This window comes from Lathamus discolor, chromosome 14 (assembly GCF_037157495.1).
Source record: "Lathamus discolor isolate bLatDis1 chromosome 14, bLatDis1.hap1, whole genome shotgun sequence".
NCBI classification, from domain to species: domain Eukaryota; kingdom Metazoa; phylum Chordata; class Aves; order Psittaciformes; family Psittacidae; genus Lathamus; species Lathamus discolor.
Window position 1 is genome coordinate 11,265,636 of NC_088897.1, and position 15,876 is coordinate 11,281,511.

General features: G+C 45.7%; 1 protein-coding gene across 7 annotated transcripts in view; it reads right to left on the reverse strand.

The window, feature by feature from the left end:
* ACACA (acetyl-CoA carboxylase alpha) overlaps positions 1–15,876 on the reverse strand; it is a 116,162-nt gene that overhangs the window by 90,321 nt on the left and 9,965 nt on the right. For 6 of the 7 annotated variants that reach the window (XM_065694274.1, XM_065694275.1, XM_065694276.1 and 3 more), the window contains exons 4-13: positions 7,284–7,416; positions 6,531–6,669; positions 6,199–6,308; positions 5,684–5,765; positions 4,950–5,048; positions 4,278–4,384; positions 3,475–3,585; positions 2,761–2,970; positions 2,015–2,185; positions 116–277 (exon numbers count right to left, since the gene is read on the reverse strand). In XM_065694274.1, coding sequence (XP_065550346.1) covers positions 116–277; positions 2,015–2,185; positions 2,761–2,970; positions 3,475–3,585; positions 4,278–4,384; positions 4,950–5,048; positions 5,684–5,765; positions 6,199–6,308; positions 6,531–6,669; positions 7,284–7,416 — 1,324 coding nt within the window. Of the gene's footprint in view, positions 1–115; positions 278–2,014; positions 2,186–2,760; positions 2,971–3,474; positions 3,586–4,277; positions 4,385–4,949; positions 5,049–5,683; positions 5,766–6,198; positions 6,309–6,530; positions 6,670–7,283; positions 7,417–9,839; positions 10,033–15,876 lie in introns of those variants that run through there. The other variant, XM_065694278.1, reaches the window with a different exon arrangement.

Here is a 15,876-nt window from a genome sequence, read left to right on the forward strand (position 1 = left end):
GAATGCTTTTTATTTGCGGCCAAAATGTTCAGCAAGGAGCAGCAGCAGGGATTTAACCTTGGTGTAAGGCCACAGTTTCTCAGCGAAACAGTAACTATGAGTTTAAAGCACTCACCTCATCAGGATTCTCACTGGTGATACGTGCAGCGATGACGTGGCCACGGGGACAGGGGACGTGGGCTGAGTTCTCAAAGTCAATAGATCCATCTCCCCACGGAGAGACACCATACATCATTCGGATATCCTTGATCCTGTGGAGGGGAATCCCCATGGCAATCTAAGCAAAAATATAACAGAAACAGATAAACGTATATATAATAATAGTTATAATAATAGTGATTATGATTATGCAAATAATAAAGCACCACTAAGTAAGTTTCTCTCCTCACTGAGAGTGCCTGTTCCTTGAGGAATTAACTTCACAAACTCTCTGCAGAAGCTGATGCTGCAGTTCCAGTAGAGCAGATACACACACATGCCTGTTTTCTGTTGTGAGCCTTCTCCATTGACACATCTTGGAACGTTCATACTTCTCAGGACAGCTGAGCTCAGTGTAATAGCCACCTTAAGCCCTTCAGTCAGTGATTAAAAGGCTCCAGAGAAAGCTGGCCAGTGCTGGCTTAGCTGAAGATGGGAACACGTAAGGCCTGTTACATTAAGGTCCTCATGAAACAGAAGGCTCCCAGTTGTCAACATGTTTCACAAAATAATTTCAGCGCTTAAAGTTGAACTAGTCATAGAATTATGGAATGATTCGGGGTGGAAAGGGGCTTAAAATAATCCAGCTCCAACCCCCTCTGCCATAGACAGGGACGCCTCACACCAAACCAAGGCTCTATCCAAACTAGCCTTGAACACTGTCAGGGATGGAGTACTCACAACTCCCTTGAGCAACCTGTTCCAGCACCTTACCTCTCTCACAGGGAAGAACTTCTTCTTTATATCTAACCTAAACTTCCCCTGTTTCAGTTTGAACCCATCACCCCTTGTCCTATCGCTATAGTCCCTGACGAAGAGTCCCTCTCCAGCATCCCTACAGCCCCCTTCAGATATTGGAAGGCTGCTCTGAGGTCTCCACGCAGCCTTCTCTTCTCCAGGCTGAACAGCCCCAACTTTCCCAGCCTGTCTCCATATGGGAGGTGCTCCAGCCCCCGATCATCCTCATGGCCTCCTCCGGACTTGTTCCAACAGCTCCATGTCCTTTTTATGTTGAGAACACCAGAACTGCACACAGTGCTGCAAGTGGAATCTCGCAAGAGCGGAGTAGAGGAGCAGGATCACCTCCTTTGACCTACAAGTCCTGGCTGAAGACTGTTGAGACAAGTTTTTCTTACACACAACATCTCCTTAAACCAGTTTTCCTACCTCTGTGTTTTACTCCTCTATTGTTTCTCTTCACACAACTTTTACAAGAAGCAGTCCAGGAGAAACAACTAGAAAATAACCTCTCTTCGCTTTCCAAATCAGAAAGAGCTGAACAGCAAGGCCATAACTTAGTGAAACAGTTGTAATAGGATGGATGCATATACATATATACATATATACATATATATACACACACACACATATATATACACATTGGTATACTGAACAAAGCTTTGCTCCAGCCATAAAAGATCAATCCCAAGCTGAGAGAGTACCAAAATGAGCCTTTGAATTACTGGGTGTTCTGTAGAGGAGGACCAAAATATGCCTTTGAATTACTGGGTGTTTTATACAGGAGGAAATGTGGACATGCTACATATCACTTATTCACACATGCAGATATAGGCCATATTTAGGAGAGCTCTCTAACACTTGGCTTTATATTCTCTCCTCTATTAGTACCACAATCTATTCATCTGCAGTGTGAGTAAGTGATTTGGTTTTAACACAGAACTCTGACTCAGACAACAATCCACCCCCCTATTTTATTAAGCCTTCAGCAGAACAGGTTTTTCATGCTTGGGCCTCTTCATACAGTTTGAGTACTTCTGAAAGCCTCCAAGAGCCAGGGCCTGGGCACTTGACTCACCTGGAGCTGCGCTGCAGGCAGATTGACATCAGCTACCATCTCTGTGCAGGGGTGCTCCACTTGCAGGCGAGGATTCAACTCCAGAAAGTAGAAGCTGCCATCCTGGCTGTACAGGTATTCCACAGTGCCAGCACTCACATATCCCACCATTTTGGCAAGCTTCACTGCACACTAGGATACAGGAAAAGGAGCATTTGATTTCCAGGCCCTGCGCTCAGTTACTGCACTCTGGTCATCCATTCCTCCTACTTCAGACTTTTTTGTTGGCATTCCAAAACACCCAAAAGCTTGGAACAGGCCTAAAAACTGCTCAGAGAAAAGCACGTGGCGCAGGAGCTTTGATTTACAAGTTACAGAAGCCAGAGTTTGAAGCAAATATTTATTATTCAGCATCAAACAGTTCATGTAACTCTTACAACTTGCTTTTAATGTGACAGCTGTGGAGCAGCCTTTAAAATGCATGTACCCCAAATATAGGAGAGAAGTGTGGTTTAAATGGTTTTTGTCATATTACATGGTATTAAATTATTGTCATATTATTTCATGGTGGACTCAGTCACAGTTTTGGAATGTGAGTCCCATTGGGAATGTGAGCCCACGCTAACCAGTGTGGGACACACAACCCTATACTGCTCCTATAGAAGATTCAGGAGTGCAAAACTCCTGATGATGTCAAAAAAAGCCCCTAAGTCCTGCCTGTTTCTGGAGTCTCACAAGGCAAAGACAACCCACAGAGCCCCCGTCACCTGTTCCATGTGCTCAAACACCACCGAAGTCGCAATAGAAGCAGGTGCTTCCTCAATAATCTTCTGGTGCCTGCGCTGCACGGAGCAATCCCGGCCAAAGAGCGAGATGGCATTGCCATACTGATCCGCCAGGATCTGTACCTCCAGGTGCCGGGACTGCTTGGCCAGTCTCATCACAAAGATCGGAGAGCCTGGGACTTCAGCTTGAACCTACAGCAGAGACAACACACAAATGCACTGATCGTTTTTTGGAAGCATCTTAGTCACAATCATCCCAATTGATTTTTTAAGTAAGGAACATCCACAATGCTTCCCCTGGGTCACCTAAGGCTGAGAATACACTTTGTTCACTTGTATACAATTACAGCACCATTCCCTTTCCTCTTGGCTTTCCTAAGTAACTCACAAGCTAAAGAAGGCTCGTGTCCCTCAATACTTTTGAGTTACACTGCTCATGCCCTCCATTACTTGGATTTATTCAGCACCTCCAGCGAAGTCTGGGCATTTGACAACTGTACTGGATATGCAGACAGAATGAAATCTTGCCAACATACAGAGAGAAGAAAGCATGAAGTCATGATTCAAAGTAGCTAAACATGCTCTGACACATAATACGGTCTTCTTCAGCTCTTTAACGTTTCTGATACAGAGGTCTCAGAATCACCCAACCTGAGCATGCAGAACAAGACAGCACAAATCAACAGGAAAAGTTACCTGTCTGAATAGGTTGGGGAAGTCATCTGCGTTGTTAACCTTCCTAATTCCTTTTCCTCCTCCTCCTTCAGAAGCCTTGATCATGACAGGGTAGCCAACCTCCTCAGCAGCCTGACCAAGATGGGCAGAAAAACATGAGTAAGTACAAAAACGGTTGAAAAGATCTTTATTTTCCTGTTGATTTGTGTCCAAGCTTCTATGCCTGCCTATTTAGTAACCAGGACATGACTGGGATAGAAACCAAATCTCCCAGTTTGAGAGGATGCCTGAAGTTGGAAAAAGGAGCAGTGCTTTTGTGACTCTTGCTTCTCAAAGAGATCACAAAATCTTTTGTTATTAAATTCACAAACTTGCAGAAAAGCTTTTGTAAAATACAGGAAGTCGTTGCACTGGGTAACACAAAGATCATGTATCCCATCCCCTTTCTTCACAAAGGAAAACTCCCAAATCCTGCATTGTGCCAGGAATATTTATTCCAGAAATCTTCCTCAAAAAGAAACTCAGCAAAAGATGAGATCAAGTATGAGGCCATAGGTCATTATTAAAACCACCTCCTTCCTGCATTAACCAAAAACCAGAAGAGTCCTTAATGAAATACAACTCTGGTTCCATATCTTGTCTCTCTCCTAATTCCCACCTCATTCTGCAGGCTGGGTCCATGTGAAGGATCACTTTCCAGATTCCAAGACTCAGCTCTCTGAGGTTGACAGCCTAGTTCTAGTTTGTCCTCCCATTACAAATGCATCAAACCTCTAGCTCTCCGCAGGAAGACCTCAAATACCTCCAGAACACCAGTCACCCACCCGCAGTCCATCGTCCGCGTCTTTCACATAGCCTTTTTCATACAGCTCCTGAGGAACATTGAGGATTCGCTTCTGCAGATCATTCTCCTGCCAGTCCACTCGAAGACCTGAAATAAAAGCAGCATCTTCTTAGCTTGTGAGAACTCACACAGCAGGCATGAGTGAAACAAACAGCAGTCAAACACAGTCACAGCGGAAACAAACCAGTTCGACAAGGAACTGGTCTGGAAGCATTTAGAAGAGAGGGAATGCAGAATGCAGAGAGATATTTCTGCTTCCTGGGGAGCAGATGCAACAAGTGATATCCTCTTCCATTTCCCCTGCGCAATTCTGTTGTCATTTACAGTCTTTTCAAACTGCATACTGCTTCCATGGAAGCAGAGTATCAGCCGTGTGCTCCAAAACTATGCACTCCATGCTGGAAGACTGCAGAAATGCCAGAGAGTACAGCTGTTCTGTTAGACCTACAGCCCGTTACACAACATGTAAATTCTGCCTGGCATACCCATATATATCACAGTAGCTAAGCCTCAAATACAGATGTGAAATTCTAAACAGATGGAACATCCCTTGGAACACTTTTTTGTGCAGAGACACTTCTTAAAGATTAGATGTGGGGAAGAAAAAACTACTAGAATGATCTTGATAAACACATAGCAGTTTCCTTCTTACCACTGCCACTCCAAGGAAGAGTTGGAATGCCAGCAGTCTGTGCCACTATCGAAGAAGCAATTTTATCTCCTAAGGCCCACATTGCTTGGCTTGGAGGACCTGCAAAGAGCAGAAACACCACATGAGAAACACAAGAGACAGCAGCCATTAGGCAAACATCCAGAAGTCTCATCTACGTTTCATGCCTATCTTTAGTTTTAAACATTGTACGTGTCCAAAACTGTATCTAACATGCAGAACCATGTGGCTCAGGGGATGAGGCTTACTGCACCAAGCATCTCCAGCACTTAGTTAACTACACTGCTAACCAGATCACAAGCTTCATGGCCTGTCCATAGAAAACTTCACTCTTTCCAGAAACCCTAACTAGAAACACCCTCTTCAAAATGAGAAGAGGGACATTCAGCTTGTGAAACAGCCTGCTTTAACAGGAATCTTTTCTGATTTTGTATGCACATTAGTCAAAGCTGTGTTGGAGAACCTGCCAATTCTCCCATACAGATTCCCAGCATACGTCCAAACCTTATCTGTTTTCACTAGTCTCAATGACTAGTAACAGACCACACCATTAGACAGCACAGTGTGTTGCTCTGATTACCATAAAGAACATAGCATTCACCTTGCACTTGTAAACCATCCCTCATGGCTCTCTTTTAGACTCAGGATTTTCTCCCCCTAAACTTCTCCATCTTAAAATAGGGACGAGACATTAGATCAGAAGAGTATATCCTCACCCATGAAAGCAATCCCATTTTTGTGGAGAAGCTCTGGTAGTTTAGGGTTCTCGGATGCATGGCCCCAGCCAGCCCACACAGCCTGCAAAAGAAAATAGCATAATTTATTCTTAGTTTTAGGAGAACAAGTGGAAACAGGAAGTATGTAGATACCTAACGTCTTTCCTTTCCCCACTGGAAACAGCCTCATAACATTCAGAAGCCAGACCAGGCCTCTGAACTACACAGTAAGTTCAGTTTAAAGGGCTACTGCCTTGCATCTTGTAGACAAGTCAAAGAAGGCTGCTGCAGGAAGCTGTCGAAGAGCAAGGAAGTGCAGGGAAGCAAAAGGCTGAAGGGAACCTTTCACCTCCTGCAGGTATTCATGCTGGGAAATCCACTGCACTGTAATAAGCATTGTGCCCTCTGGTGCTAGCATAGATCTGTGATTTCAATTTCTTTGACCTTTCTCCCCACAGCAAAGACTGCTTAGTATGTTAGCTCCTGTTCTGAGAAGTACTTTTGACCCCTCTCACCTGCACTGGAATCCGCTTCGCAATATCAAGAATGAGTTCCACATTTGCATAGTTGTTATTGTTTGGTCCTCCTGGAACTGGGACGTAGTGATCTGCCATTTTAATATACTCTGCAAACACAAAGAAGGGCTCTTTTAGGTTGCAAATCTAACAAACGAGACTAGGTCTACAATTCCCTAAATGGAATGGATGGAAGTACTCCACCTCCTCCCAGAAGGATCAGTTACTTGCCAGAATGGGATGTGATGCACGGACAAACATTGAACTTCTTGTGGGCACAGAGGTCTGTGTGAGGAGAGGGTTCTGCACCTTCACTGCTCTTCACAACTCACCTGCATTTGCTTTCAGATCCTCAGGAGTCACCATAACAACAAATCTGATGGCCCGCTCGTTTCGAAACATCTCATAGGACCACCGGCGGATGGACCTCATGCACTTCACTGCTGCAATGCCATTATTTGCTATCAGCACCTGAGCACATTAGAAGCAGGGATGAAACAGAGTCTAAACAACACCAAATGATAATGAAAACAGTTCTCTGCAGACTCTTGGTCCAGTTCTGGGGCTGTGCAGTTTCCTTGGGCAGCATTCAATTCAGCAAGAACATTTAATGGCCCATCAGTCAATTTAGAAATGGGTTCTTGCTTGACCATAAAGACTTTAATGCATTATGTCTCACTTGGATTAAACAGCAGAAGGACACAGGAAAACAGGCCTAACAAGTACCTAAAACTTCCAATACCTGATAAGAAGAGACCTCATCCATTAAATGATTCTGTATGTCTAAATACATTTCTCAGTGTTTTTCCAGTCTACTTTTGTTATAGCTCTCCATAAATCCTTCTGTAGCTGCACAAGTGCTCCAGCTCACTTCAATTTTATTCCCGTCACACTAAGCTAAAACAATGGGATGTTTATTTATCACATAGAAAATGAAACGTGAACACAATGGTTACAGGCACAACTTTCAACTTCAGGAATATTAAGTTTGGTATCAGGAATGGACAGCCTTCTCGAGAGACATCCTAGCTCAAGAGAAGGGAACACAACACAACATGCTAATGAGAAAGAGGTCAATAATTTACCTTTTCAATAACCTTATTCCCTCCGAACCGAGTAACAAATTCTGCTGGAGAAGCCACAGTGAAATCCCGCTGCACATCCACTTTCTTCCGGTCCCGGCCTTGCTTTACAAGGTGTAAACCAGACATGCTGGGCCTAGGGGAATTGTGGGAGACAGAAAAAGGCAACTTGGCAGTGCAGATGTATACAGATCATTGGTAAAGTTCCCCTTGACCATATTCCCCAGGCAGAGAAGCAGATCACTCCTCGCCTCCAGGCCACCAGGACCTGGTCCTCAGCTTTTACAGGGATGACTGGTTAGGAAGGAGGGATGAACAGTGAGAAGGTATTTAAAAAACAACTCAGTGCTTTGGGAAGACCCAACAGCAACCAAAGGGGTCAGTGCTATTAGAGCAGTGGTGCCACTACAGCATCAGTCCCCAGGAGCCAGGCAGGCCCTGCTGGCTGCCCTTGGGCCACGGGAAACACATCAGGAACCTCTGCCCTGATCAGCTGCTGGAGAGCTGCTACCATTGAGCAACACCACAGGGAGGGCATGATGCGAAAACCAAGCCAAGGACAAGCCAAGCCATGTGTAGCATCTAGAGGTCTCCCTTCATAAGCACAGCCACCGAGGTCAGCTAGCTGAGAGCTGTAATTTGGGGCTCACTGCCCCACGTGAGGTTTGGAGCAACCTGGCTGCAATGAGCTGCTCTTAGAGGTGTTTTGTGGCAGCCTGAGAGGAAACAAGCAGATTGCCCCTGACTTTTCCCCATAAATATGTTACAGCCTATGAAGATTTACCCATCTGGAATGCAACCCTCCTCAACTCTGCATCAGTAACATGCGTTTTGACTAAGAACCTTGCTGATGAAAGAAGCCTGGGTCAAACTGCAGCAAGTGTCTGGTTAACTCCAGATTCTTCTCTTACGCATGTTTCCTCTGAATGATCACGGTGCTAAAACAGCCTGCCTACACCTTGCAGTACACATTAACAAGGAAGATCTGGACCCATGTCATCTAGAACAATCTACTCAAAAAGCTATGTACCAAATCTGATATAATCAACCATGAACTGTATGAGAAGGAAAGGTGACATTTCCAGGTAAGGCAAGATCAATGCCCACATCTGACCATAAAGACATGCCAACCTATCCCACACAGGACGAAGCAGGTTCCACCCTTCTACTGTGGCAAACCCTGATTTTGTTTTTAAGGTTTCCCAGAACAACAAGAAAGCAGCCCTTGAAGTCCAGACACATCAGTTTTTCTCTCCCATGACAAGTGGCCATGCTTGACTTCAAGTTGAGTCTTGGTATAAGTGAAAACCGGTTCTATGCAGACTGAAAGAGGCCTTGAAGCGATCCCTGAAGCCAAGAGCGGAGAAGGTAACAGGAAAACAAGATCAGTGGGGTGATTTTAAAGCACGCTACAAAAACAGATGCCTGTCTCCCAGTGAGAGTCTGGGATATTCAACTGGCAGCACATCCAGTCCAGTAACCTGCTAGCTGATACCCAGAGAAAGGCACAGACAGAGTGAAGTGCGCAAAGCCTCTCACCTGTATTACTCTCCCTTCTTCTTAACTGCACTTTCAGAGATAAACACTGTCAGTGAACTTAAAACTTGTCGCTATCAGCAAGAGTTCACAGACTGCTGTAATAAGCTCAGGAATTCAAGGAGAGGAGCTAACAGGCAAGAAAAAGAGGAAAGGTGCAGTTAAGTTTGAATTTCTACTAAATTTGTGTGTTTAAAGAGGGTCAGACTCTGTGTCAAGGAGCACAGTCCAACAAGTGAGACAGGTTTATTCACTGCAGCTTTATTGAGGGCAGTCACACCAAAAATAGGAATAAAAGAGATCAAGATCCTGGGGTCAGAATGTGTGAACACACATGAATAGGAACTATCCCGCCTGTAGTAATTTCTACTACACACATAAAGATACTGCTCCAGATGAAATGCCAAAAGAACCAGAGGTTCACCATCCAAAATAATGCACAAACACTTGTTTATAAGCAAGTAGAGTTCAGTTTCCTTTGTGGCAGCAAACATACCAAGAACATTAGCGGTATTTACTAATAACCACAGGCTGCACACTGTGTCAAAACAGGAGAGATTATTCTTTTTTTGCAGGGTAAGATGAGGCAGAAGTTGGGCAGCACAGCAAAAAGAACACTGAGCTCTAAACAAAACAGAATAAATGCTGAGTTGAGCCATCCTTCCTAATCACCAGCTCACAGCTGCTGGGTTTTGTTAGGCAAGACCTTCCAAAACACCAGTCTATCCTTCAGAGCTGATAGAGCAGGAAGTCATGCAGAATCTCCAACTCTTTTAACACTGATTCCCCCACTAAGATGTATTGTAGCATTCCGCTTGCAGACTGCATGCACAGACACCTCAAGGCAACCAGCAAGGTTTCAAAGGATGAAAGGAACACAGAAAAACAACAGTACGCATTCCCAGTTCGGAGTGGCATTCCCACTTCTTGTGTATCTGCATGTGTATAGCCCAGCAGTACCTTTATGCGTATAACCCAGCAGAGCTGCTGCACCGAGGAGACACTCGCATCTGTAACTCTTACCTTTGCAGCATGTGATATCTCATTTCCTGACTCTGCTCTGCAGAATCCTCCATGCTGTCTCAGTGAGGGAATGAACAGATTTCAGGCTCGCTTACGACTCCTCTAGCGCTGCTGCTGCTGCTATTTGATTCTGAGAGCCCTGCAGCTCAAACCCCTGCAGGAGAAAGCTGCAAACAGCCTCTTGCGCTCGGTGCAGTTCTGCTTCAAACCGCGGCGCTTCCCAGATTGCTTCGCTCTTTTAACCTTTGTCCCTTGCTTTCCACCACCCCTCTGTGTGTGTGAGCCGCTCTCCCGTGACGCAGCACGCACAGTGCGGAGAGCAGCTTCCCCCTTCTGCATTCAGAGGAAAGCAGCTAATCAGGAAAGAGAGAAAATGAGCTACAGGTTACGCAACCAGGCTTAACGCCCAGCACCGCTGCTGTAGCCCCGGTGATGTGTGGTGATGTGCGGCAGCTCCTCCAGGCAGCAGTGAGCCTCAGCTCCTGCTCTCCACAGTTGAGGTCATGCAAAGAAGTGGAGACTGCAGGGTGTCCCCATGTGCTCCATCAGCATCCAGAGAAACCAACATGTCTAGATGGGAGCAGGCACCTCACTGCCGACAGCAAAGGAGCAGCACAGGGGCTGGTCTGCCCAAAGAATTCAAGCCACATGTAGGATTTAATACCACGTTTCCAGGAGGGGTGGGGAGGTGGCAAGGAAAGCAATTCCAGAGGTGTCAAGAAGAAAGTCAGAGGCACAGTTCACACAGGCACACAGGACACAGTAGTGATCCAGCCAAGAGACAACAGACCATGCTGGGCACCAGCTTGGAAGCTGGGAGACCTGGACAAGTCACAGCTTCTGTGCTTCTATTTCTCCATCTCTAAAATGGAAATGAGATTCCTCCAAGTGCTATCAAAATAAAGTGTCCCAAGCTTCAATAACATCATTGGAGAAAGGAATAAAGTTTGCTCAGTACCGAGCATATGTGAATACATAAATTGAAAGTTTGGGGGTAGGGGCAGGATAAGGGCAATGACTGCAGCAGTATAGTGAGGAGCAAACCTGGCCTGGAACTAGACACAGCAACCGGATCACATTTCTCAATTCCATGACATTTGGGTCTGTTCCAGTGCAGGGCCATTTGCGGGCAGCACAGCTTTTATTCCATAGCACACACTCTGGGAACGCATGTGCATCACCCAGGAGAGGGTCGGAACAAGGAGGAAAAGTGTCACGCTCACATGATGACAGCATGGAACCCTGAGGGCCAGGTAAGGTCACCGCAGGGGACAGGGAGCTAAGAACAGCAGAGACAAAATCAGCAACGACCAGCATGTGCCCGATAAAGTGTAAGCAAAACAACCCTCGGCAGATCCAGTTTCCTAGAGCTTTGTCAACAGAAGGGTGAAGGGGACAGCGACACACTGTGGTAGTGAGAGGGGAGAGAAATCACCAGAGACGAGATACGGAGGGAAAGAAGAAACAGAAAACCCCAACGTTATACATCTACCTAAAAACTAAATGCCTCTCCCACATCTCCGCCTTTGTTTCTATTTGAAGAACTGCTCAAACTACCCAACTTTCCCATTTAACTCCTTTTAAAACAGCAGTATGCAAGAAAAATCAGCACTGGCTCCACCCTGAGGGGGCCTCTGGCCACAGCACTCACCCAGGGGTGCTGCAGACCCTGCTCCCACACCCAGCAGGCACAGATGCAGCCATGAGACTCTGCTCTCCCAGGTTCTCTTGTCTCCCACTTCCCTTCACCTCTGCAGGGAGGCCACCACAAACCCATCATTCCATCAGGTCCAAAGAAGCCATCACAAGGGCTGAGAATCACGAACCTACAGACTCTGCTTGAGAAAATCTGTGCCACCTTCTCTTCTGGTCCCCACCACATGAGACCAGCAAAACCCAACTGATATACATAGAATCCCAGACTGGTTTAGGATGGAAAGGACCTTAAAGCTCATCCGGTTCCAACCCCTGCCACAGGTAGGGACACCTTCCACTAGTATTGGTTGCTCCAAGCCCCATCCAACCTGGCCTTGAACACTGCCAGGGATGGAAGCAGTAAATGCTATATTCCATCATTTTCAAAACAAAACACTTGCATGATCTACAGCTCCGTTATATTTCCTCCGGTTCTGATCCTGATTTGGTTAAAACTGATAGACAGTACAACTGAAAGGTTATTTTTCAGGCTTCACAAAAGCAGTTTCCCAAATACCTGCTCCAAAAGCCCCACCTACTGCCCTGAACCCAAACAGTGAGCATTGTAGCTGCAAGGAAACAAATCCCACACATACACACACAGCTTGACATTACAGGAGCAGCTTCAGCACTGCTCAAAGCCATTCATCCTGCCCCCTCTCAGCTGAATTCACTGCTGGGAAATCAACAGCCACGATTGCTGCGACATCCCTGCACAAATACGCTGCCCCAGGATGTTGCTCTCATACAATACTTACCATGGAACACGCATACTCCCTACAAACCTCATTTCCTAAACGTAACACCACTCAGAGCCCAAAAGGCAAACAGCATATGAAAACCATCCCCCTCTTCAGTCCCTAGGCCTGCTGGCAGACAAAGGGGAAGCCTGTGCAGCTCCCTCCTGTTCTAGCCTCCAAGATAAAAAGCATCTATTAGAGCCACATACCTGACGCACATCGCAGCCAGGAGCCTGCATTGATCCCAGCACTGCAACATGCCAAGTGCCATCAGTGACGTAGTGGTTTGTTCCAAAGGCAGTGATGCATCAGCTGCCTTGTTTGAAAGGCAGCCTCCAGGAGACTGCAGCACACACACACACCCTGAGAATGGACTATTTTTTCCCTCTCTGTATTTGGCCTGCAAAGGATATGGAAAGATGGCAGCAGCACCGTCAGTTTGGGCTTTATGTTTCGTAAATATGTAAGCTCTGATGTGAACATGTATCTGATCTGGGCGGTAAGACTCGAGCCAGCTGGAGCATCCATAAGATCTGCTCCTGTTTCAGATCTGCCCTTCCAGTCGATTTCACAGAAAGGCAGAGAGAAAGAGCAAGGACAGGCACAGTGTGGTAAGGAATGCAGAATTCCAGAGCTGGGCTAAATGGCTCACTCTGTCTCAGGCAATAGGCACTGGGAGGCAGCAAACTGGACCTATTCAGAGACAGTGTGCACCCGTGATTTTAAAGAGACAGAGCAGATGGCTTCGAATGCCGACACTGATGGATAGCAGTGCTTCAACCTATAAATCAAAGACAACAAAACTCAACCCAACTCTGACAAAGGATTGAGCACGAGGATTTCAGGAAATTAAATCAAGGATGCGCCACAAAAAACCATGCTCAGCCCTCTCCCTACTCCTGGCTAAACAGCTTCACTTCCCTGCTTGTGCAGGTTTTGAGCAGCCTCGGGGCAGGTCTTTAGCCTAAGACAGTACTCTGGTTCCCAAACTACAGAGCTGTTGATACACAGTATTCTGATAGGGGCAAAATATAACCTCCTTATCTTGCCAATTATAAATACCAGATAAGCAAGTTAGAGCTGCTTGTCACTGCTATAGTACCTCAGCCCGCAAATCTCTGCAACACCTCCCTACAAGTTACTGAGTTTTGAGATGAAGTTTCCCACGTTAACTGAGTCAAAGGGAGTAAAATACTTCTTACAGCAATATAAAACTGTCACTGTTGAGAAGTATGCAGAAGAAAAGTTTTCTAAAGTGTATGTGTTCACTAAACGGAGTAGCTTTCAAAAGGTGGTCGGTGTAACTGGGACCAGTTCAGAATCCAACACACCTGACAAGGTCCCTCTTTTCCAGCAGATACAGGAGGGAATTCAACCTTTCTCTCCTGGTGGATGAAATTCTAAACATACATCACAACGTCCCTCAGAAGGGGGAACAAAATGGAATCAAAGCTTTTGGTCTGGCAGGGGTTCCTTGGGGATGCACAGCTCTATTTCAGTAACTTGTAGAAACATGCAGCAGTATCACTCTGCCCTACCTGCTGAGCCAACAGCAGTTGATCACAGCAGAGGAAAACATCTCAGTAAGCAGCATGGAGTTCCAGTATAATTATCGGCCTCCTGGTCCCTGAGATGCCAACCCCTGTGCTAAAACCTCAGCAGCACCACAGCAACCAAGAGCATGGACAGCAGAGCCAGAGAAGGAGGAGCCTTCAACACCAGCACTGGCTGTGGAACAGGAAAGGATTCAATTCAGCAAAGTAGAAATCCCTTCTGGTGCAGCCGGAGCAGTCTTGGATGCAGCAGTGACAGCATCAGCCCTGCAGATACTGAAGTGTGCTAGCATTTCTATCACACATTTGTGCATACTATCACAGCACCACTTTCTTACAAGACCATTTCTACCAGATCAATGCTCTAAAGTGTAATCTTCTGATCACAAACAGTTGGACTGGAAAGGGGTTGATCTTAATGTAGAACCATCTCAAAAGGATCATTTATTACTTTCAGTACTCTGTGCACTCACTCTACAACTGGTTTCTAAGCAGGGACCGGTTTCTAAGCAGTGTCCCAGCGCCAGGCTGGGCACACTCAACACACCACTGTCCACACTAGAACTGAGGCATTCTTTCAAACTTACTTCAATAGCCAATTAGTTCTTCTTAAGCATCTCAGTAATTTATTGAGACTATTTACTGAGAAGTCCAAACAGTGTGAGATGCTAAAGGCTGAAGCCTCTTTGGGCTTAATATCAGAAGTAACAGACAAACTACTTCCTAAAATTTGTCTTTCAGTCACTGTGAATTGGCCTGTCACGTGCTCTACCCCCATTGCTTATGAAACAAGAGCCCTCATGTATAAATACCAGTAGGCGTGCAGGATTTCAGTCTATTTTAAACAAGAATTTGATACAAGATACTACCTTTGGAGCTGGGATTTAATTTTAGGAATAGTTAAGAACAATTTATTACAAAACAAACAGACCCAAAGACTTTCCAAGGGGCATTTATAGAGAAGTGTTTTAACCTACCACTGAAATCCCAGGACGGAGCAGGGCAACTGGCTAACAGCTCACTACACTATGAGCAACAACTGGATCCCAACAAAGCTACTGCCTTCAGCTGGAAGTGCTGATGGAAACTTCTGAACAAGACAACACAATTATTTTGCCAGGAAGCAGAAGGAATAAGAAGCAATTGTATGACGGGTTTAATATGTAAAGGAGCAATCTGGTCAGTGGAGGGTGTCCCTGCCCATGGCAGGGGGTTGGAACTGGATGAGCTTTCAGGTCCCTTTCAACACAAACCACTCCATGATTCCACAAAAATGCAACAAGACTAAATTTTGTTGATGGGCACTGCACATCAGTACAGTATTTTCTTCAAGGACACTTGTTTTCAATGGCAGATACTGTTAACGAACACAGCGAGAAGGGCTGAACATGATTTTTATTACTATATAACTCTAAATCAAGCAAGAAAAGAATCAGAACATTTTAATCCCCACGGTTATTCTTCCAACACACGCCTTCTGTTGAGTGCTACAGCTCTACACACCAATTTTAAGTTCATTATCAGTGTGGCTTTCTCAATCCTTTATAGCAGCAGCCAACTGCCTCAAGGCTGCCCACAGACCTCTATCAGGATGGAAGCCTGGTTTGTACAACCTGACCCAGCAAGAGCATAAACACCTAACAAGATCAATAAGGAGATGATGGAACACCACAGCGCACACACACTCTGCATGCTCAGATGAAGAAACAGGAGTTGGCACACAGAGCATCCTGAGCTGGATCAGGATTGATTGATTAGATGTCATAGAAGGCTCCCAGCAGCTCAGATGTGCAAAGCTCAGTACTGAACACACACCAAGCAGTCTACTGAAGCACCTACGCTTCATGAACTGGCAACAGGATGTCACTTCCAAGAGCAATGAAGAAGTGGCAATGCCTTTTGCTACAGGCAACTCACAACCTCTTTTTCATCTGACTAAATTCTGGCTTTTAGACATAACTGTTCCCCAAGTAGGCCTCTGCAGCAAAGCCCCTCACCTCAAGTACAACCTGTTTGTATCTTCACCTGACCAAAATCTCCTGTGTGAAA